Consider the following 21999-nt stretch of genomic DNA (forward strand, 5'->3'; position numbering starts at 1 on the left):
TTGTTTTCAGTGGAGAAAACGACCAAGCATGCTTCGGCAACATCCGTGAAGGACTGTGCATACACAGAAGCACTTCAGGACAAACACACTCATCACTGCATGAGTTCAGGTGCTGGGGGACTGCAGCATACCCCTGCTGGAGCGTTTATTTGGGCAGTGCAACTAACTCTTCAGCGTGTTCTGATTTTTTTTGTATTTTTGACAGAGAGTCTGTGTTGATCTCAAATATTTCCAAAACACATAGCATCCCTTACTCCGTTCTACTTTCTTTTGTAGATCCCCTAACAGATGTTTTGTGCTAAGTGGCAAGTGAAAGATCTAATTAAGAAGATACTAGACCTTATATCTTCATGTGAAGCGTTGCGTGTGAATGTAGGCCACCTTGAGTCACAAAACCATGCTGTAGTCATTAGCAATGATCCTGCTTTGTCGTTTTGATTGCTTTAATTTTATTGCTAAGACCTGAAGAGTGCTGCTGGGTGCGCGAGAGCTCTGATGCACAGGGAAGGACAGCTTCCCTTGGGATGCCTGTTGGGATGCCCTGCCTTGTCCCCATACGCCTGCCCAAATCCCCTGTCCTGCTGCTGCTATCAGCAGCTGGATTGCTGCGTTCTGATAGGCAAACTGTGTGAAGGCTTCAGAGGGAGAAAAGTGCAAGCTCAGCAGTGGCGGCACAGAGAGCTGACCCAGCCCTGCAGAGGAGGTGGGGGGAGGCACGGTGCACAGCAGCAGCCTCTGTAGCCTGCCTGAAGGCTCTTGGTTTGGTTGCAGGCGTCCTCCGGGTAATGTGATTATTGCCAACGGTGGGGAAAAAATCAGCAAACGTTGCATTGTGAAGGTGCGGTGTAGCAGAGCTGCTGATCTGCTGCCCTCCATTTCAGTGGGCCTTCCAGCACGGTGTGAAATGGAAGGATGCTCTCATGGAGCTGTGACAGGGGAGTGCACCATTGAAAGCTGCTGTTGCTCTGTAGTTTTCACATAGCATGCAGGTCAGACCTGTGAGCAGGGGGTGGGGGGCGGAAAAGTTTTAAGCCCCCAGAGATCTTCAGTAGCCGTTCAGAGCAGCGGCTCCAGGCCTCCCTCTCCCATTGCTGCTGCAGCCCTGTTGGAGACCAGTCTATGCACGGCAGCACGCTGCATTCCTGTGCAACCTGACCACGAGACATGAACGTCTGGCCTGGAGCAGCTTTCTGGCATGGCGTGGGGTTGCAGTTTCTGGTTTTGGTTCTTATCGTATGTGTTATTGTAGCAGTGCTGCTTAGGTGGGCTGAGTTTGGTGGGGAGGGTGGAGAGAAGAGCGTGTACAAGGAGCTGCCTCTTCACTGTCTCCTTGTGATGCATGGGGTGGTTCTGCAGCGTACAGACCTCCGAGCAGCTCAACGTTTCTATCCGATGCCTTGCGTTCAGTGCTGAGCTCACTGGTGTCATGCTGCACTACATCCACGTCTGAAGCACTCGTTCCCTTCATCAGGACTTGAGTGCAAACTGCCTCTCGTGGTGGAGCAAAGAGTGCAAACTTCTGCAATCATGCTTTCAGGCTGTTGGGACACCCTTACTTCATATGCACATAGGAACAAGGCAGCACGATGAGCGTGGCTTGCTGATTGCAGCAGCTTTGGAACATTCTCCCTGTGAGCAGGAATCAGGAGTCCTAGAGGATGACAGCATTCAAGCTACTCTTTTCTAAACAGGGGGGAGAGAAGTGGCTCTGGATTTGAATAGGACTTTAAGACACACTACGTGAGCCTGTGTACCGTGCCATAAGGCAGCAGGTGCCTGCCCAGAATGCAAACCAGGCTCCAGCAAGGGGCAGCACTGCTCCTGGAGAGCAGCTCTGTGCTGCCGAGTGGGCACTGCTTTGTTGTCCCAGGCCACAGAGCGTGGCTGGAACTGCAGAGCACTCTGCGAACAGCTCAGCAAATTTGCTTGCTTTGCCACTTCTGCCATCTGAAACTGTACCTCAAGTTCCAGGTGCCCACTTCGTGTAGCAGCATCAAGTGCCTTTAGCTGCGTTCCGCACTGATGGTGTGCTGCTGGCCCACCTCTTTCACTGAGCTGAAATGCAGCAGATTGGTACATTTCCCTCCAGCATACTCATATTGGCACAAATGATACATGGTAGGGAAATGAACTCCTATGTGAAGTAGAGTTGGAGCTAGATTCAGATTGGAGTCCTGTTATAACAGTACATGTGCAAAGGAATGTGGTGTTAGGTGTGTGAAGAGCTCCCAGAATAAAACACAGTAGGGTTTGGTGATGGAATAGTTTTGTATGGCCTTGTCTCTGAAGTGGTTAAGTTTGGAGATGGTTATGAAACAGAAGGAAAAATGGGGGAGTGCAGCAGGTGACCTCTGGAGTAACTTCAGAGGGCCATGGGGGCTGTGTCCCGACAGACCGGAATGCCTTGCCAGGGGGAAGTGTGTGTGGGTTTACCCTGCCGTGGAAGGCTGAAGCAGTGGTAACCAGATGCATACCTGGGCTGAATGTGTCTGTGTTAAGATGTGCATCTTTAGGAGGGAGGAGACGAGCTCTTCCTCTGCACGGCTAGGTGCCTAAAATGGGGCAACCCACAGGCAGGCCAGCTTTCCTCACTCCTGGCCAGCAGCAGGAAGAGGGAACCGAGCTTTCCCCTTGCTGTGCGCCCGCGTAGAAGCATGCCAGCCCACAGTCATGTGGAAAGCACTGTTCTGGAATGAGGTGGCCTCGGCATGTGAAGAGAGAGGTTGTGACTTTAGGTTGTTGCTCAGCAATTCTCGAAGCTCCTTGCAACAGCAAGGGTGGCTCTTAGGGTGGCCTTAACTTCTGTAGTGCTCACCCTGCCCTTTGCTATGGGGCAGACGTTTCGGTGCAGGTAACTGGAGTACAAATCTACAGCCGACTGAGAGGGCAGCTTTCCAGGAAATGAGAAGAGTAAAGGCTCTCTGCTTTCTTGCATCTGGTTTCTTGGGGAAGCATCTTAAGCTCCCACACCCTCTTACTAAACGTACAATAACATCTATTGGAAATAAAATGCTGCAATGAGAAAGCTGAAGTTAAGATTCCTGCTCCACTGTGCTGTTTCGTAATACAAGGGACTTGGACTTCAGAAATGAGCAGGTGTTGAAGGGAAAGTAGCAAAGGTAATGGAATCATGGTAGTTCTTTCTGAAATACTGCCCAAATTAAAATGCTGGCCATTTGTGTGAAATACATTCACAGCAAGGTGCTTTGGAATGACTTACCAACGCTTGTTTTGGAGAGCACTGCCCCCGAGGCAGTACAAAATGTGAAATGAGCATGGAAAATCACTATGCCTTAAAGAGAGAAAAAAAAGCGATTATTTCTTGCCCCGAGGAAGGGTGTGCCTGTCACTGGGTTGTGTAAGGGGAAGTGGGAACGCTGCACTATTAAAATTCATGATAAACTGCAGTTAGTCATCATCCAGCTAGTCCCTGGTTTCTCTCTCCTTTTCGTTTTGGAGCAGTGGGGTGGTGGTTAGAGGGTTTGTCACTGGAGGGAAAGGGAAATTGAATTATTTAATGTGGCTTTCTTTATGACAAGGCACTAACATGACTCCCGTCTGTATTTAAATGCTGTCCCCAGGTTACGACTATCGCTATGTCTGCGTGGAGTTTTCCCTCTTGGAAGAGGCCATCGGATGCATGGAAGCCAACCAGGTTGCTTTACACTTCGGTCAATGCTGCTAGAAGATTTAAATATTATATTTTTTTGGTGGGGTGGTGGAAAGCCAATGAGGTTTTGTGGTTTTTTTTTTTTTTTTTTTTTTTTGAACCGTTCAAAGGAAGATCTGTTCTTGTATAATACACAACGCTGTGGTTTAAATATTGTTTCCGGAACCTTGTAAAAGGCTTAGAAATGCCAGTGTGAGAGAGCTGCCAGACACCGAGTGGTCTTCCCTCCTCCCTAGCATATGTCAGCACACTGGCTGGATTCGGGCTGGGAGCTGACAGGCTCCTCACGTAGGTTTTGGCCCCGATGCTTTCGTAGTCACACTGAAATGCAGTTGGAGAGAGCTCTGCTAGCATTAACTGCCTCCCCCGGCTGTGCGTGCACACACACACATACACATGTGATTGTAGGTGAGCGCTCTGGTATGCAGCTCTGAGCTGACTGTGACTTGCGCGCTCTGCTTTTCCATATGCCTCGTGCGTGGGAGAGATTCTTAATTGTGCATCTCCCCCATATCTGTCTTGTCCTTTGGCAAGCTGGCGTTGCAGACACGAGGACTACCCGATGTTCAGTTGCACCTGGTAAATCTGAGCGTTTCCAGTCCTTAAAAGTGCACGATGGATGAAATCTCCTGTGGAGAAGTACCCAAGGGGAGCCTGCTGTGACCTGATATTTGAGGCTAGAGCTGTGGGCTACTAGACAAGAGCGAGATGCATAAAGCTTGTTAGAGAAAAGATCGTTTCCATTTCACGCCAGCCTGTCTGTGCCTTGGAACTGCAGGAGATGGCTCACCCAAGAAAAACCATGAACAATCAATCCCCATTTCTTTGCTACGTTCCTCACGTCTCCTGTCTTGCTGCCTGCTTCCTCCTAATTTGCCTGAGTAAGAATCCAGATCAGTTATCAAAAGCCTTTTTTACCTGAATCCCGTGTCTAGCTGTCATGGGAGGAGAGTCACGAGTCAGATTGCGAGCTGTGCAAGTGCACAAATGTACTTACACTTAATGAGTCTTCACAGCTGGGGTTTCAGAGGTCCCACTAAGCACTTGCATTTGCCTCTATTTTCAGTTACAGAGGTATTGCAACTTAGAAAAATGTTTTACAGAAATAATTCTGTTGCTGGGAAAGAGCCTGGCGCATTCCTACAGGATGGTGGAAGGGGGAGCACAACAAGAGAAAGCTCCAGAATTATTCATTGCTTTTCCCATCAGTGACAACTTTTGTTTTCCCTTCAGTTTTGCGACAACTCCCAGTTTATTATGTTGTCACCGAGAAATGCATAATTGTGTGTGTCGCCCCATTTAACCAAATGCCTCTGCACAGTCTCTCCCTAGCTCTCATCACATGAAATAATGTCTTCCTGTGCGAGTGCCATTCCCAAATACCTGAGGAGTTGGGGAATTCTCCTCTTCCCATTGTTAATGCCTCCTTTCTCCCTTCTGCTTGGAGCATCCTAATGTATTTGGGCAGGTGCTTGATTTAGACTAGGACCTTTGCTACAGCAAAGAGCCTGTGAGCACCAGGCCCTAAACTGAACAGAGTACCTAAAGATCACCATCAAATCTCTGTACACGTGTGCACTTGAGGAGGTGCAGGCTGGCCTTCAACCAGTGCTTAGGGCAGGCCTTCAGGCTGGGTGATTTTATGCCCTTTTTCCTTCTAATTAAGGAGTATATAAATAAAGATTTGTATCCAGCTCGCTGCCAGGGAGGAAGCTAACTTTTAAGTTCTCAGTAAAATCCAAATGGAGATATTCAGAAAGGGAGTGGTGTGACTCAGTTATCCTTAGACAATAGCTAGCCCACTTAATATCTTCTGGGGTAGAGCTGTAAGATCACCTCCGGAGACTGGGAATTAATGTGGATTTTTACAAGCTGCAAGACCCAAACCTGTGCTAGCTAGGGCTTAGACTCTCTGATAGTTCAGTTATTTTCGGAAGGTTATCAACTCTTCCTGTCAAATTTAATCACTTGGTGAGAGCATAAATAGCAAAGCAGTGTCAGCCCACAGTGACACACTCGCACCTCACTAGCCAGCCTGCCTCTTTTTCAGTTTTCTGCAGGCTAGAAATAAATTTGTTTTGCAGAGACATCGCCTTTTTGATGCACTTTAGTGCCTATTAAACTTCTCCTGCTTAAAGAACAACTGTTTTCCTCCCTACATCCCTACAGTCTTTAGTTCTTTGTTGTAAAATCCTTTTTATTTTACTCTGCGTAAACCTATACTTGCTAAAGATCGTTCCCAAATTTGCAACCTACAGATTTACCAGGTCCAACGCTCCCCATTCAGTTCTTCCAGCATGTGTATGTGCCCGCTGAGATCCGATGGAGTTTTCAGCTAAATCCTCTGCAGGAAGGAAGCGCCCATCTTCTGTGCTGCCCAAATTTTGCAAGAGAGTTTTATTCCCCCTGTATTAATTGCCGCAGCTCAAGCAACTAAAATAACTCCTGCCTTGTTGATTGTGGTGGTGGCAATTTATCACAGCTCAGGGTCCATCTGTCGTATGTGAGCTGTGCTGGATTGCTGTTAATGGGAGCACAGAGCTGGCTGCCCGCTCCCCCATCCCCGGTAGGGCAGTGTGGCTGTTGTTGTCTTGCAGAACCTGCTGCAGCACTTGTTTCTGTTTCATTCAGCCTGACGGTTATGGTGATCCTGTTGGTCTTTTGTTACAAGTTGGATGTTCTTTGACTTTAATGAGGCTGCCTTTTTGTTTGTGGCAAGCTGCTTTTCCTTTGGGGAGGCACAGATATTTTAAATGGAAAATGGGATTTCTGTTTGCTAAATCATGCAGTTTCTCCCAAATAATCTTTCCCTCCTTCATTCGCTGTTTCAGAGGTTGCAGTGTGTGTGCCCTTTATCTCGTTTCCTTTGCAGTCAGGCTTGGCAGAGCTGCAGGGCAGCAGTGTTCCTGCCTGCGGGCACTGCATTGGCTTCCTGAGGGACAACTTTGGCAGGATCCCCTTGGGTACCTGGCTTCTCTCTTGCCTTCCTCCTCCACTTGTAGAGGAAATGCACATAATGAGCTTGTTCTTGGGTGCAAGAAGGTGGGTGGGAAAAATGAAGTTGCCTTCGTGTACTGCGTTGTGTGTCATAAAGGCAGGCGATGGAGGAGGGGCAGGGAGATGCTGCCTGGATGTGTGGCTGTTTTCACTGAGGTGGACCTGGTTGTTACATAGATGGAATCGGGAGATTGACTTGTACCTTAGAAGCAAATCATTCGTGTCGACTGACTTTACAGTAGCATCTCCCAAGTCCTCTCAGGCCCCAACCTTAGCAACACTGGCATGACTATTGCCAGCTTCTGTTGCTAGTAACTAACATCTTTCTAAATCCTTTCCTTCTGTTTCTAAACCAAGAGGACAAAAATGCGAGACCTATAGCATCAGCTTGTAAGAATACCTGCTTCATATGTTGTTGTGGGGGTCTCAAGCCATGTGCAGGGGTGGCTGCTCCCAGCCTTTCCCCCATGCATTCCTGCACTGCGAGCAGCGCGTGTCAGAGAGCACTTTCCCTGTGTGCCATGCGTTCTGCCTGCTGAGCTCAGTGCTGCCTCCTTTCCCTGATCCTTTCTCACAGGACAGGGGTATTTTTGCAGTTGCTTGCTTTACTTGAGCACATTCAACCACAGTGCGGTTGGGAACAACAGTTGTGTGTTTCTCCTCCTCTGCATCCCCTTCTATATCCATTCACTGCAGTGCTTTGCATTTTGTGTGAACATAGCTTCTGGAATAGATGAGCCTTCACAGGCTTTTTGCTGGAGCTGTTGGTGTTAAAATCCACGAGGTGCTTTGACAGCAGGCAGAGCCTGGGACTTACTGTCCTCAAAGCATTTGCAGCAGCCAGTCACAGCTCGGTGGCTTCCCAGCTAAATGCAGAAGGAGCTTGTTGTTCTCCTGGGAATGCTTCAGCCCTGGAGACCTGTAGCTGTGTGTACTTACTGAGAGCTGCTGATGTGCTCAGTGCAAGGAGCACTGTTGTGATTTTAAAGAGAAAACGTGGGTCTGGATGCAAAAAGTGATTGTTTTCCTTTTGGTAGGATGTACTGGGTTGTGGGGTGTGAGATTTCTCTTCAGAATCTGCAGAGTGCCCCTTGCAAAGGAGGATGACGCGTGCCTCGAGCATTTCCATGAGTATCCGTCATTTACTCACTTGACAACCTCACTGCCTCCCATGGTCACTTTAACCTGCAGTTGAGGGCAGTGTTAGCAGTTGAGGGTGTCCACCAATAGTCTGAAATCCATTTGTCAGGCTAAGAGTGCTGGAGAGGGTCTTGCCTTTAATATTTCCTTCTTAGATTATCCGCTGACATAGATTTTGCTTTTCCTGTTGTTTATGAGGGCTGTGGACTTTTCTAAGATCGTATCATTGTGCTTGCATCATCTTTTTCCCTGTTGAACCTGCCCTGCTTTTGACCTTGTGGATTTCTAGAATTACATTTTGGAGCCTTCTGCTTTGTGCGTGCATAGTGAGAGGGAGAAGCCCCACGCACCTCAGCTGTGTTTCTTCTGTCAACATACTGCTGGTTTAGGAAACAAGTGTTGCCTAATTTTTCATGTTCCGGTGACCTATGCAAAGTTCTCTCTGGTTGGATTTCCAGGCAGCACAGACCATTTGTATTTTTTGTGTCTGATTCAGTGTTTGACCTCATTGTGAGCTCACCGGGGCCTGATGTCACCGAGGCCTGACATATTGAGTCAATCACGTATTCATTCCCACCTGTGTCTTGCTAATGGCTGCTCTGGCCCGATGTTTGGTTGGAATTGCATGCCTCTGAGGTCAGGGAGGAAGTGTGCAGCGAGAGGTCCCGGTGCTGGCAGGGGCCTGCCTGTGACCTGCAGCACCACGTGCATGGGTGGGCACACGTCCTGCAGCAGTGCTGGGACGAGCACGGTGTCTGCTCCATGGGTCGGAACTGCTGACTTACGTCTGGGTGACAGAGGTCTTCCTTGTGCACGGAAGGATTTCTTGGGTTGTAAAACACCCCACATTTTGGTACCGAAAACGCTTCTCTGGACCTTCTTCTGTCATCTCAACTTTTCAAGCTTATGTGAGTCCTCTGAGTCTCTTCTTCCCTGGGCATGGGAGGTAGTAAGGGATCTTCTGCGAAAGGCTTCACGCACTCTTCCTTCAGGTAGCGGTAGCTGCCCATCAGCATGGCTTTTCCAATCCTAGTCAATGAAAACTACAGCCTCCTACTTCACAGCTTTGTCCTGCCCTGCCTCAGGAAGCAAACCACACTAGCCAACTTACTTCAAAATATGTGCACATTTAACGGGAGGAGTTGCAAAGCTGCATCTTCGTGGTCTACTCATCTGATCCTAGCTTGCCCTGTCCGTCTGCATCCCTGCTCTCACTCAAAAATCTTGTCCTGCTGTTTTCCTTCAGCCTCGCCGTGCTGGCATGGTGAGGATTGCATGCTTCCCTGCTGCTGTTGGGCTGCTGCTCCGTAATGGGGTTGCCCCAGAGGACAGCTTCTGGGTGAGCTGTTTGGAGCATGTGGCAGAAGCACCAGCAGGAATTCTGCGGCATCTCTGGTTGCTGGCGGTGCCATGTGGCCAGCAGGGTTATCTGCAGACATAGATGTTGCCCTGTATTGCAGAATTACCCGTTCCATGTGCTGAAGCTCTCTTGGGCTGCTGTATAAACGGGTTGCTCCAGGTAAAGCATTCTTCTTTACTCTCCTCCAAATTGAAACTGTTTTCTCTCGGGCCCCATGGCAGTTATGCTGTGGTTATGTTTTTGTGTTGTTTTTACCGGTTGATATTAGCAAGTCTGTGTGATGCTGAATCTCTGAAATACCAGTTTTTCCTTTTGTAGAGCTCAAATGCCTTGGTAATCAGGTATTTCTCTGTTGGGATGCACGTTCTATTTGAAACGCCGGGAGCTTAAGCTGGCTAACATTAAGGAATAATGTCATTTCCCAAAGTTTGTTTAAATAACTCAATCTGTAAGTGATTGCCAAGATCCATGGCCGATTCTGTCTGTCTGACTGTGTGGTGTGATCCACCAGTGCTTACACACATCACTCGCTCCTGTTGGGTACCTCAGACAGGGTGCAGCATCGAGAGGTGCGTGACCTTTGTTCAGGCCCAGCATGCCTCTTGGAAATACGGGTATACGTGAAAGCTTTTATCTGTGAGTGTGAAATGCAGCATGTACCATGGATAAGTCTGCTCTCTGCTCCTTCTGTAGGGCTGTGTTTGTGTTCTAGGGCACTTACTGGCAGAGCAGTACCTCGATAGTCTTATCTCTTACTGTCAATGTGCAAAGCACGGTCCTGTGTGACGTGGCGTCTTGCATGCTCCGTTCACTTATAGGTAAGATTTTGCCTTGAGACAGAAGGACTTCAGGTAGTCCTTGAATGCATATGCAGGATACAGATTCTGCCCTATTGGTGAAGATAATCAGGTTCTGTCCTCTCGACATATTAGCAGGTAATCTTGTAAAAACGAGGAAATCTTAATGACAGATTCTACGTATGAGTGTGGATTCATCTTAAACCAACGAGCAGTGCTCCGCTGGCCTGCTCTTACTCCCAGATTATGTTTTTTATTGTGGTTACTTTCATGCTCGTTTGATATTCTGTGAAGATCTGTAGAAATTCTGAATATATTCTTGTGTAAGCACATGGAAGTTGTTTATCACTGAAGCATCACGGTGCTTCAAAGGGTTATGGTAAATCGGCTGTAGTACGGCTAGTGCACTGCTTCAATCGATGGATTGTTGATGTGGTCAGATGGTGATTTGGGATGAAGATGTGAAGTCTTTTGATCAAGCTCCTATTTGAAAGTTAGCAGGACTCATGGCGCTAATGTGCTTTGATGCTTTTGAAGGCATCCTTTAAGTAAGCTGCTGACTAACAAAACTGCAGATGCACTATCAGAAATTCCCTCGGTACTCTTGAAAGTGAATGATATGACTGAAATTACTTAAAGGAAACACAGAAGCAGTGAGAGAGGCATGTCTGTATGGGCTCAGCTTACATGAATAAAGACACCTAAGTGAGCACACTGTAACTTCCATTTCCATAGCAAGATCAATTGCTATCACAGCGTTGGCATAATGGTTTGCACAGGACCTGTCACTGTGAAAGAGATGGCAGCCCTCAGCCCACTCCCAGCAGTGTCAAGGGAGTGCTTTACGAGCTTTTGCGCCAGATTACAGTGCTAAAACTCCATCTGGCCTATTCTGAGAAGTGGGAGCACACCAAAATGTTGTTACAGTTTTCACTTGATGAGTCGTTTTTGTTAGCTTCGGCACCAGAACTGTTTGTTCATGCTGCATGCTGTCCGGTGGCGGTTGCTTTTCCACTCCTTGCTGCACGAGCTGTTGCTGTAATGCTGGAACAGGACGGTAAAAGCTTCAGTCTTGAGGCTGATGAAAAAGTCAAACTGCATAACTGCCTGGCATCAGGGAGGGCAGGAGCATCGTTTCTTTTGCTTAAGAGAATGACAGTTGGGCTGCTTTTCAGAGGAAACTATGCTTTGCTGTGTAACTGTGGTTGTGATCGACATTATGAGCTGAATGTGGTTCTGATGTGGATTTTGGTTTGTTTTCTTTCCAGCTGAGTTTATGCTGGAGGTCTGGGTACCTTGATGGGGTACATTCAAATAGGGTGCCTTGTCTTTTGCTACGTTCTGGTGAGGTTATGAGAATCATGCAAGTAAGGTTAAATTCAGGTGTTCCAAGTTCAGCGATGCAAGATCACAGCTATGGCTGTGATCACAGCAACTTCTATTTGTGAGTTTCTGTTTCCATTTGGCTGTAACTGGGATGTTAATGTTCTTGACTAGAAATGGAGTGTGATTACAGTGGGAAATGGGGGTTGACATGCCCTGTGAGCGGACTATTGTGTGTGCTGTTCATCAATCACAGGCAGCAAGGAAACAGGTATTTAACACAGAAGGAAATAGTATTATCCACCCCATTCTCCCTCAAACCACAGGGCATCTTGAAGACTCTTATTAAAGCTTTAATACCTACCAAAATCACAAGAAGCACTGAATGCTGCAGGACGAAATCGTTGATCAGGAGCATTGCTGTCATTCTGCATCTCTCATCCTCTGTGCTTCAGAGGAAAGGCATAAACTTCCCATGTTCCTTTCGCTTGAGAGAGGGAAAATTATTTCTGGCATCGCATCTGGTGACCTGTTGCACTCAGCATGTATGAACAGGACAGGACATGAGAGGTTCTCAGCACTCCTGTGTGACCACCCTACTGTATGTTTGGCTCTGATTCCTCTTACAGCAGGGCAATGGGAGAAAAATCCTGAAGCCTCTTTGTATGAGGAGACACAGGAGAGAGGTGGAGGATTTCCTCCTACCTTCTGCAGCGACTGAAGATACGGAGGTTTGACGGGCTGCAGTGAAATGTCTGATGTGAAGTGGCGTTCTGCCTTGAGGTTTGTTTTGCTGCGCTGTTGCACGGTGTGTGTGCATTGACAACTACCAGATGCTACATCCAAGCGTCCTCCTGCGTCTCTGCTGCTCTATTCCACCCAAACACTGGCTTACTCATGTCTTCCACAGGATGAGCAAGCAGCCTCCAGAAGCCGAATTCCCCAAAAGGAAAGTGGTCTCAAATCAAGTGTGTCATATAATAAGTACATTTTTAACGAGGGTCAGGGCTGTAAAGCTGAAAACATGAGATTCGAGTGTCTAACTTTCTGAGGCTGTCTTCTTTAGAACAGGAAGAGGAAAGTGATTCTCTCCCGTTCTCATCGACAGCAGGGGAAATCTTGAGTTTTGTGATGTACAGTCCATGTCTCAAAAGAGAATTAGCAACGTTCAGATGAGTTTCATGTACCAGATTTGAGCCAGGATGGCAGTAAAAGCCCGAGCAAATGTTTGCTGTACTTTTCCATCCAGAATCTCGGGAGAAGAGTTACCAGAGAAAGTAATTTTAAGTCCTCAGAATCCTGAGATGGATTTTCTTACACGTCAAATCAGGTTGAGAGTTCTCACTAGGAAGCTGTCTTGCTGTCTTAATTGTACGAGTAAGGTATTTTCATGTTTATAGCCGTAGGTTTTTGAAGGTCTGTTTGACTCTTCCCGACTTGTTATGTCACGGGAGAGGAGAGCTTGGGTGTTTGGTTTTCCCTGCCCTGACAGTGCGTTCTGAGCACGGTTGGTGTGGGGTTGATATTCATCCTGTCCCACTGCCTGCTTCTCTGCCCACGGCTTGTCTGGTCTGCTTCCTTCCCATGTGTATTGGGCCAGTCATTCAATGTAAGTAGTGAATTCCAATAGATATCTCTTAGTGATAAGCATATTGATTGATAAATTGATTCTGAGAAAAGCAGCAGAAAGCTGAGTCCTCTCCTGTACAGCTGAGGTGAGGTAACGCGTCCTCAGAGCCTGGAATATCCTCAGAGGAGTTGTCAGCTTCTGCCTCCTGCACCCTGACAGGGCACTAAGCCCTTTCCTTCAGCAGTTCTGGGAACGTGCCCGGAAGCAGGGCTGTGGGTGCACTGCTGCATGTTGCCTGGCTGAACCTCTTACAGCTCGGTACATCTGTGGAGGAGGGGCTGCTGGACCCTGGTGCAGCTGTGCCACTCGCGGGTGGATGTTGCACCCATGCCAAGCTGGCAGGAGAAACTCATTTCCTCCCAGAGAGCTCACATGGCTCAGTTCTCACTCTGCGCCTTGCTTCTTTTGTGAATACTGATCCAAGAGGTTAAAGCAGCAGTTTCCCAAATCAGCTCCTGAAAGCACTGCTAAGACGCTGCACCTGTTCGGGTGTACAAATCTGTCCAGCTGCCAGCCTGAAGATGTGCCAGCTGCCCGGTGCTGTGTCCGGGCGTCACAGCTGCAGGCCTGGGTTTAGCTTTTGGAAAGCCACCTCAGGGTCACCGTGACGTGGTGGGAAGCAGCGTTTGGAAGGCACGGGTAAGTGTTGCGCTGCTGCTGCATTTCCCCAAGCAGCTCACCTGGTTCTTTCTCTGACCTTTCCGAAGTCAGCACCCAGGTATGCACTTTTGCCACTAAATGAGAGTTTGGAGATGTTGAGAAAAGAAGTCTCCATGGACAAAATCCTCTTTTCATCCACGTAGCTGCTCCCTCTTCCCTAGATTTTGGGCCTTTTCCTTGTAGCAGAGAGGATGTTCTCCAAGCACCTTGCCTGAGCACTGGCTGCAAAGAAAACATTGCCAGCAATGGCCCTGAGTGCTTAGTTCAGTGGGTGCAGAAGTGAGCTTTGAGGTATGGAGGGGCCTTTCAGCTGTTCTTACAGTTCTGCGGTCAATGTGTTCTTTGCAAATGTCTGTTACTATGCAGAACATCCTGAACTCTATTCACCATGTGGGTCAAGCTGTGTTGGATTCAGAGTGTAATCTCATGGCTACGTGCACCAGCGTGCCTGTGGGATCTTTAAATACATAACAAAATGCTCCGAATTGTCTAGGAGTACATTTACCCTTTTCAGGCAGAGCTTTCCAGGCTGACTTTTTCCCAGCGTGATTCTGCACTGGGATTGATTGGCACTGTTTTGCTACTGTGCGTCCAATATGTAAGTAAGGAGCTGGGCATTTCCTCATTGTTCTCCCAGTTTCCTAATGGCTGTTGCTAATTTCCCTGGGGGAAATGCGCCGGAAGGTCCTGGGGTGGATTAGTGCATACAATTGCATTGTGCTAATGTGTTTAATATTTGTATTGTTCAACAGCATTAAGGGGTGAGATTACCTTTCAGAAAGAAGGTGGTCCTATAACAAAGTACTGAAGAATATGCCCGAGCACCAGGGCAGCATTTTGGAGAGAGGGAGAAAACCTCCGTGTTGAGAGCCGAGGGAGCCTTTGAAGCAGCTGTTGTGCAGGTAGTAGACCACAGTGAATCAGAAAAGGAGTATAGATGAGGCAGAGCCACGTGCACCCCTCCCTAGAGCCACCTATGAATAATTGCACTCAGTGCATTGTATATTTAAATACTCTTTAAATATTGATAGTTTATGTATGCTTTTCAAATAGAGGATACAACCTGATTCGTGCTCCTCTGGGCGCTGGAAGAAATGTTTGATATATGTGACCTTTGTAGCTTACCCCATGGTGTAAACCCTTAACCATCCACGCTTCTGCTAGCTGTGGGATGGGACCCCCCCCCCCGGTAACAGCAGTGTGTGGAATTTGGCCCACTTTGAGGTGTTCTCTCCAGATTCCTCCTGGCCATTGCTGTCCTCTTCTGACTATATAGAAAAGCTTTCACGTTAAAATGTTCCTATTTGTTCAGCGATCCTACAATGCTGTTGTGCAAGGGTGCCCTCTTGTGCAAGGGTGCCCTCCTCAGAGAAGTTGTTTGGGGTGAGGGAAGCTGGAGGGTAGAATTAGCTGGCAGAGGAGAAGTGAGGGCTTTCAGTGGAAGGCAAAAGATCCACTCTGTCTCGTCGGATCAAAGATAACCTTTCTGATGTGTTGAAATTTCATTAAGGGACAAGATGCAGAAGCTATTTGTATCGCCTACCATCCAAATCTGGACTTAGAACATGTAGAGTCCTAAGCACATTGCTTGTTTTCTCAAGTTGCGACACAAAGCTGTCATCCTTCCTGAAGCCCTAATTTGCAGCCTGCCTGTGCTGTTTTGGTGACATTCTTGGAGCAGGACTGAGTGTGCTAACAAGTGGAGCAAATGCTGTATTTAAAAGATAAGCACTTGGAGAGTACCAACTTGGAAGGGAACTGGAGTTCAAAAATCCAAGCACTGAAGTGTAGAGAGCTGGCACAGTTTGAGAGGCAGTTCCTGTGTGTGTTTCCAGGAGGAATGTTGGTGGGGGGGCACGAGCTGTAGAAAGATACTGAGGCTTATTTAAAGAGAGTACAGTTGTTATCCAGGGAATTTGAAATCATAGGAAGAAAACCAGAGGTGCCTCAGCAGGGTGGATGAGGTGTCTGTGGAAATAAGAATGCAGGCTGGCAGGTTCTGCTGAAGGACACATGGCCTGGATAAGCAGGCAGGAAGGGTGGGCTGGGGAGGGCTGTCTGGGAGCACCTGTGTGTCCTAATGGATTGCACAGGTGGGCAGTGGGTTTTGTGTGAAGGGAGTTTGGGAAGGAGGCCCAGAGGGCTGGCTGGGATAAGATGAGCCTTATATAGCATCTTAATCTGTTATATTTAGCTGCTGTATCTTTAGGACTCTTTAGGTTATCCTCCTAATGCCTCAGTCCTGGGTTAGTGCCAGCTTCATTTACCGTGCCCATCAGTGATGTGTCTGAAGCTGTGTTCTGTTAACTCCGGATTGCTGAGGACATCTTTGGGCTGTCTGTCTCAGGCCTCCTCTGACCTTGAAGGCAGTGAGCTCTGAGCACCTTGCTGACTGGTGCCAGATCGCTGCTGAAACAAACGCTTTGCTTTTAAATGCTCCAGAGTGATCCCACATGCTCTTCAGCTCCCCAGCATCACTGATGCCCAGGAGCCAAATTTACCTTCTTCCCAGAGCACCGCTGACGCGGTGTCTCTGCAGGATTTATGTCAGTGTTGGTCTTGATGGAGATGTGCAGTAGTACCTAGGAAGGTTGGTTGGATCCGCTTGGCCATGTAACCGTGCCCCAGGGATCCACCACTTGTCAGGCTACTCCTTCCTCTGTGTATCTGGGAGCACCAGCCCATGGCTGTCAGCTGCTCTGCAAGCAGCGTGTTGCACGCTGGTAGATGAGGCCAATGGAAAAGAGATCCCTGCGCTGCAGCTTCTCAAGGAGCTCCAGGATGGGATTGAGAGCCTCTGGGGAACGTACCACTCCACTGGAAATTTGCTTGGCATTACTGTTGCTGTAGGAAATGCCACATCACTGCAGTGCCCAGCAGCAGGCCGGACTACTCGCTTCCTCATCTCTCCGTGTCACGCTCTGTTTTCTAAATGCTTCATTACAGGTGGATTGTGCTTTGTGGGTTCACAGCTTTTCTCATCTGCTTTTTGTCAAAGGTAAGCAGATGCACTGCCTGTTGCTCTGTAGATCGACTCCCTTGTACAGCAGCTGCCAAGGAACTCGATGTTAAAAACTTCAGCATATGGGAAAACTGGGATGAGAAGCCAGCTTCTGTGGCTGAGATGGTCTTGTTTTGAAATCTGTCCAGCTGGTCGCTTACCCTCCCAGGTGTCTCACTGCTGGCCCACTGCTCCATCCCCAGAAGCTGCTGCCTTGTGAATTCCACAAGGGTCAGAGGTACCAGAGGTGTCTGACCCTCTCTGTTACATGTGAAGATGAATACCTTGAGGGAGAGAGCATCATGCTCTTCCTACCAGCCTCCCTCCATCCTCTCTGCAGAGGCATGAGCCGTGCCAGGAGCGCATCGTCATGTAGATTGTGGTGTGATTGGAGCGGTTTGTAATCCAAACTCAAAGCCTGATTTGAAGTTGCACACAGATGACTTTTGCTGCCAGCCCCTTGCCTCTGCGTGCTGTGCTGCCCGATGAGCGCTCGCTGTGCCAGCAGTGCTGCTGGGGCCATGGGCTCCCTCTGCCTCCTTCTCCTTTGCCTCCTTGGCTATGACCTGAGGCTCCCCAAGGCAATAAAAACAAGTCATTAATCAGTTAAAGTCATGTTTACATGATTATTGTATAATGATTTTTGAATAACTGTCCTAATTACAGTAAATGTGCATATGAGGGCTGAATTAACATCATATAAGTGAGGTTAATCTTGATATTTTAATTTGACTGCTTTGCCGTGCTTCCTGTAAGCATTCTTTTGTCATAATCATGTGCAATTTACATCTGGTTGCAGATGATATTTTCAGTTCACTTTAAACATGTGGAACCACGTCAGTATTACAACTTGGTTATTTCTTAGCAAGGTGGACACCAGAAGCTTTCGGTTCATGGGATGGATATTTTCCACTTCATGAAAGAGGATGAACAGTATAAGGGAGTGATCAGCTGCAGCGGTGCTCGGTGTTGTGTGTGAGCCAGCTGCTGGAGGAGACCTGCGCACGGTGTGCTTGGGGTGCAGGCATCTCTGATGGATGTGGGACAGTGCGTTCTGAGCTCCCACGAGCTGTATTCCGTGGTTATAGCCTGGGAGAAGATTTTGCCTCTTTCATCCTAATGGATCTGGGGACTCAAAGGCGAGGCTTGGCTCTGATCCCGGGTGCCCTTTCCTGTGATAAGGGACAGTGGCACGCAGCTGCTGTCCCCTGGGAGAGCCCAGGCACGCTCTGCCATCCTGCACAGCAGCACTGCATGCTGCAGCCACGTCTCCGTGCGGTTTGGCAGCTCTTGGTGGCTGCTGAAGCGCGACCCGCAGGGCGTGATGCTTGAAGAGCTGTCAGCTCCTTGGTAAGAGGCTCTGAAGTCGGAAGTTTTACTGATGTTTTTCACGTTTGGCCAAATTCGTGGAATTGTAGGATCTTAGCTTCATAAATTCAGCAAAAGCAAAAGACGGGACTGACTTGGGGAACTGTGCTGTGCTCCAGAAGCTCTCTGTGTTTCAGACTTTCTAGATCACTCTGAGAGGCTCTGCATTTTCTTCAAAACAGTTAGCTAGATGTTTGACATCGATAACTCGTTTTCTTCTGTAATGCCAGTCTTGGAGAGTATAGCAGCACTTTCCCAGCAAATCCTCCCATCCTCAACTCCCAGTCATCACCATTAGAAGTCTGACAGCAAACATGAAAATAACAGCAGCCGACCGAGAGTGCTGGCTGGGAGCCGAGCAGCTGTGCCTGCCCTGCCGACCTGCTCTTTGCTCCCAGACCTGCATGGCTCGGCAGCACGCAGCCTCCCCTGCCTGCCTGAGCCAGCTGTGCTCTGCACAGAGCAGGATGGGAGATTCATGGCTAAGGCAGTGTGATTGCGAGGGGATTAAACTAGAGGTGATTTACAACAGCCTCGTGAGTGGGCTTTCCACGTGCTAGCAGCGCAGTCTGGTTTTGGCCTGACAGTGAGGGTTATCTTTACCATTTAGATCAAATCAATATCTTTTAAATTCTTCTGCTTTAGCTGCCTTCAGCGGCAAGGAGCATGAATGCTGCTCTGGTAATATTGGGGTTTTGTTGCTGAAGCCTTGTGGCCAGCTGACACATGGTCTGCAAAGCGATTTTGGAAGGATTCCATTGTCTAAATATGATGGCTAAGGGCTTTTCCCTTTTCTTGCCCTCTCTTAAAGTAACCTGTTCTTACGGGTTTTGGAATTTCGGGGATTAACGTCCCCGCTCACTGAAGGGCTCTGGGACATTGCTGCTTGCTGTGTGCACTTGTTGCAAAAAGGCTGTATGGTTCCATGGCATCGCTCCCTAGGGCGCTGTGGTTGCTCAGGTAGTTGGAATCTGCTGCTGGGTGGTGTTTGCATGCTAGGCCATCCGCTGTACCCCAGGTGGTGGAGATTTTGGGGTAGCTTTAGCTGCAACAGTTTACATTCTGTTGTATTGCTGGTAAGCCAGTACTGCATCTCCAACAGACCTGTAAGCAGAAAAATAGATGTAATTGCATTTGAAAGGTATCTGACAGCAGTCTAAAGCATGGATCCCAGCACTGACGTCCCGATGCTCTGTTTTGAATGTTGATTTCTACATTCAAAGGAGGGAATGAGGAAACAAAAGCAAAAGCTGCTGGTGCCCTTGCAAACCTTGGCATTTCATTTCCATAGTAGCGTGGGGCCGCGCCGCCTCTGAAACCTTCCTCTGGTGAGTCAACGCTGTGTTACAGCTGGGTTTGAGGGGGAGGTTCCGCGCTGGGAGGACCAAAGAGACATTTCTGTAGCATAATGATTGAGAAAGAAAAGGCCAGGCTGCTCAGAAGTACAGGGTGTTGGGAATACACAAGGAGAACTACCAGGCTTAGTGAGTCAAGGAGAGAGGTCCCTGATAAAGCGTGTAGGTTTGGAAGAGATTGTTACTGTCTGGACGCTGCCGTGATGTAACGTAGCCTTGCTTTGCCTTTCTTTTTTTCCCTCTTGCATTCTTCTCTGAAATACTCTGGCCATCTTCATGGTTTCACAAAGATCTGCTCAACTGAAAATTGTTTTTACCCAAAGTATCTCGCAGAGAAAAGTAAGAAGATGTGGCTGAAATGAAATAAGGAGTGGCAGGGAATAGAAGAAATAAAGATTCGGGAAATATTTGGGATGGGGTTTATGAACAAGATGGAGGACTGAGGAATTTAAAGTCACCGAGCTGTTGAATCCTGTGTGTCCTGAACAAAGCACCCATTTCTGTGCGTTAAATGATGACTGCAGCCTTGAAAATGGTTATATCAGAAGCCAGTAAGAGCAAGCTTGACAAAGTGAGCAGGCAGTCAGCAGGGTGTTAAGGAAATTAGTGACTAATTACGCAAGTGACACTTTCCTGCAGTCTCCAAGAAATGAATTTGCAGCAGAGAGCAGCACCGCGTGCACTTAAAAACTGTCTTCCATAAAAAGAAAAATAACCTGAAGGCTTTCTGGCAAGTTTTATTCTCAGTAGCTGGTGGAAGGGCAAAGCTGTGTGCATTGCCCTGCCAGGGGAAGCACCCGCAGCCCCCGCTGCCCCTGGTTCGAGCTCATGGCGGGGCTGCTCCCGAGGACCTGACTCAGGGCTCGGCTGAGGCTGTGCCGGTGAGGATGTGCACCCTGCCTTCTCTCCCTGCCCCGAGGCAGGTGCTTCTGGCCTGCTCTCCTGGCGAGGCCCTTGTCCTGCATGCGATGTGGTGGGTGCCTGCCTGCGATGGGTACCTTCACCTCAAAGGGGCTGACAGCCCTGCGGGCAGAGCCTTGATTTCTGTATGCCCTCCTCACTCCTGTTTGCTCGTGTGCCTTTTGTGAAGGTACGGGTGTTTCATGTGTGCTGTGAGCAGTCCCTATGCTCTGCATGCACACGTTGGCCTCGGCGAGGTCTGGGAATAGCACAGCTTTCTGTAAGGCAAGGCGAAGCCAGGCTGGAGAGCAGAGCTTGGAAAGCTGGGTGGCAGAGAGGAAACCCCTGGGGTGTTCAATGCCTGTAGGCCTGGTAGGAAAGAACAGCCCTGATGTGTAAAAGCAGGCTGCCAGAAAGGGGAGGTGGTGGCACCCTGCATGAGTAGTGCCTTTCATCTCCAGCTTTCTTTGCTGCACTTCTTTTGGACGGGCAGAGGATTGCTGTTGTGCTGTCACCCAGTGATTCCCTCCCATGAACTCTTCCCACCTGCCTTACTTATTCCCTGGCATCTCTGTCACGTTTGGCACAGTAATGTATGCACGGGTATATCGTGACTTCTGAACAAGAACCCTGGGAGCTTGCTTGCTCGCATTCGTAGTTGCTCTGTGTGCTCCCGGCATGACTAGGCTGCAGGGTCAGAGCACCCAGCGAGCTTCCAGCTCACTCAGGATTCCCAAAATGGCTCTGGGCTGTGTGCAGCTCCCCGACGCCTGTCTGCACCGGCCTGCAGAGTGGCTGCTCTCCAGGGCTTGGCTCTGGGTCTCCTGATGGCCACTGCATCCCGTGTTGTGGTGACACTCAGCCTGCACCCCGTGTGCCCAGGCATGGGCTGTGTCCATGTCAGGTGAACCCTCGCTGCTCTCATCTGTGTGTATTCACTTCAGGGAGCTGCCTTGAGGCCAGCCTGGTGTGGCTGGGGTGGAGGAGGCTGACCAGCTGTCCCTTCCCAGCCTGCAGTTCCACCCTTGTGCCCTGGTCACTATCTCTGCTCTTGCTGTGAAGTCTTTTGTGCCTGGTTCCTCTGGCGTCAGTCTGCAGCTTTGTAGCCCCACGCTAGAGCAGGCCACAGGCAGTTTCCCTCCCACTTCCATGGCAGAGCTCCAGCTAACTGAACCAGAGACTTCCTCCCCCTCTCAGCCTGTTTCACTCGTGAGCCCTTTGGGAAGCAGAGCTTTAACCCCCTCTCTTTGCCTCAGTAATATCCACGTGCTGGGCGCATCCGTCATTCACCCCCTTGTCTCAACAGGGAACTCTTTCGATTGGTGGCGAAGAAGTGACCCTTGAGTACACCCTATGCCCAGAGTTTTGGCGCTGCAAACGTGTAAGTATGCAACCAGAGAGCTGCGCTGTGCTTCCCCTGATGGTTTTTATGGCAGCGGCAGCAGAGAGAGCATTAAACCTTTGCTCAGTGGCTGAAGATCCTTAAGAGTAATAGGTATTCTGAAGCTCTTTTCTCTTCTACACTTCTGTATTTTTCCCTGCCTTGATTTGGATACTGCTTTGCGACTGCACGTTGCTTTGGTACAGGTAGCACAGTTTTGTGTGAAGAGCAGCCTTGTCCCCGTGCAGTGGTTCCCTTTTAACATGCGGGGAGAATAGCATATTTCTGCTTGCCCAAAATGAGGCAGCGATTCCACCGGCTGGAATAGAGCAGGTTTTCATTCTGGTTTGTGAGTGTCTTTACTCCCCAGGTAACCAGAGCCTTCACTGATGGAGCAGTGCAAACCTCCCCTCTGTC

General features: G+C 48.8%; 1 protein-coding gene across 1 annotated transcript in view; it reads left to right on the forward strand.

Moving 5' to 3' along the window:
- The window catches only part of RBM6 (RNA binding motif protein 6), a 53224-nt gene that overhangs the window by 17631 nt on the left and 13594 nt on the right, over positions 1-21999 (forward strand). The window contains exons 6-7 of the mRNA XM_021409404.1: positions 3582-3655; positions 21508-21582. Of these exons, the coding sequence (XP_021265079.1) occupies positions 3582-3655; positions 21508-21582 (149 nt within the window). The remainder of the gene's footprint in view (positions 1-3581; positions 3656-21507; positions 21583-21999) is intronic.

The sequence above is a fragment of the Numida meleagris genome, chromosome 11, assembly GCF_002078875.1.
Source record: "Numida meleagris isolate 19003 breed g44 Domestic line chromosome 11, NumMel1.0, whole genome shotgun sequence".
Taxonomy (NCBI): Eukaryota; Metazoa; Chordata; class Aves; order Galliformes; family Numididae; genus Numida; species Numida meleagris.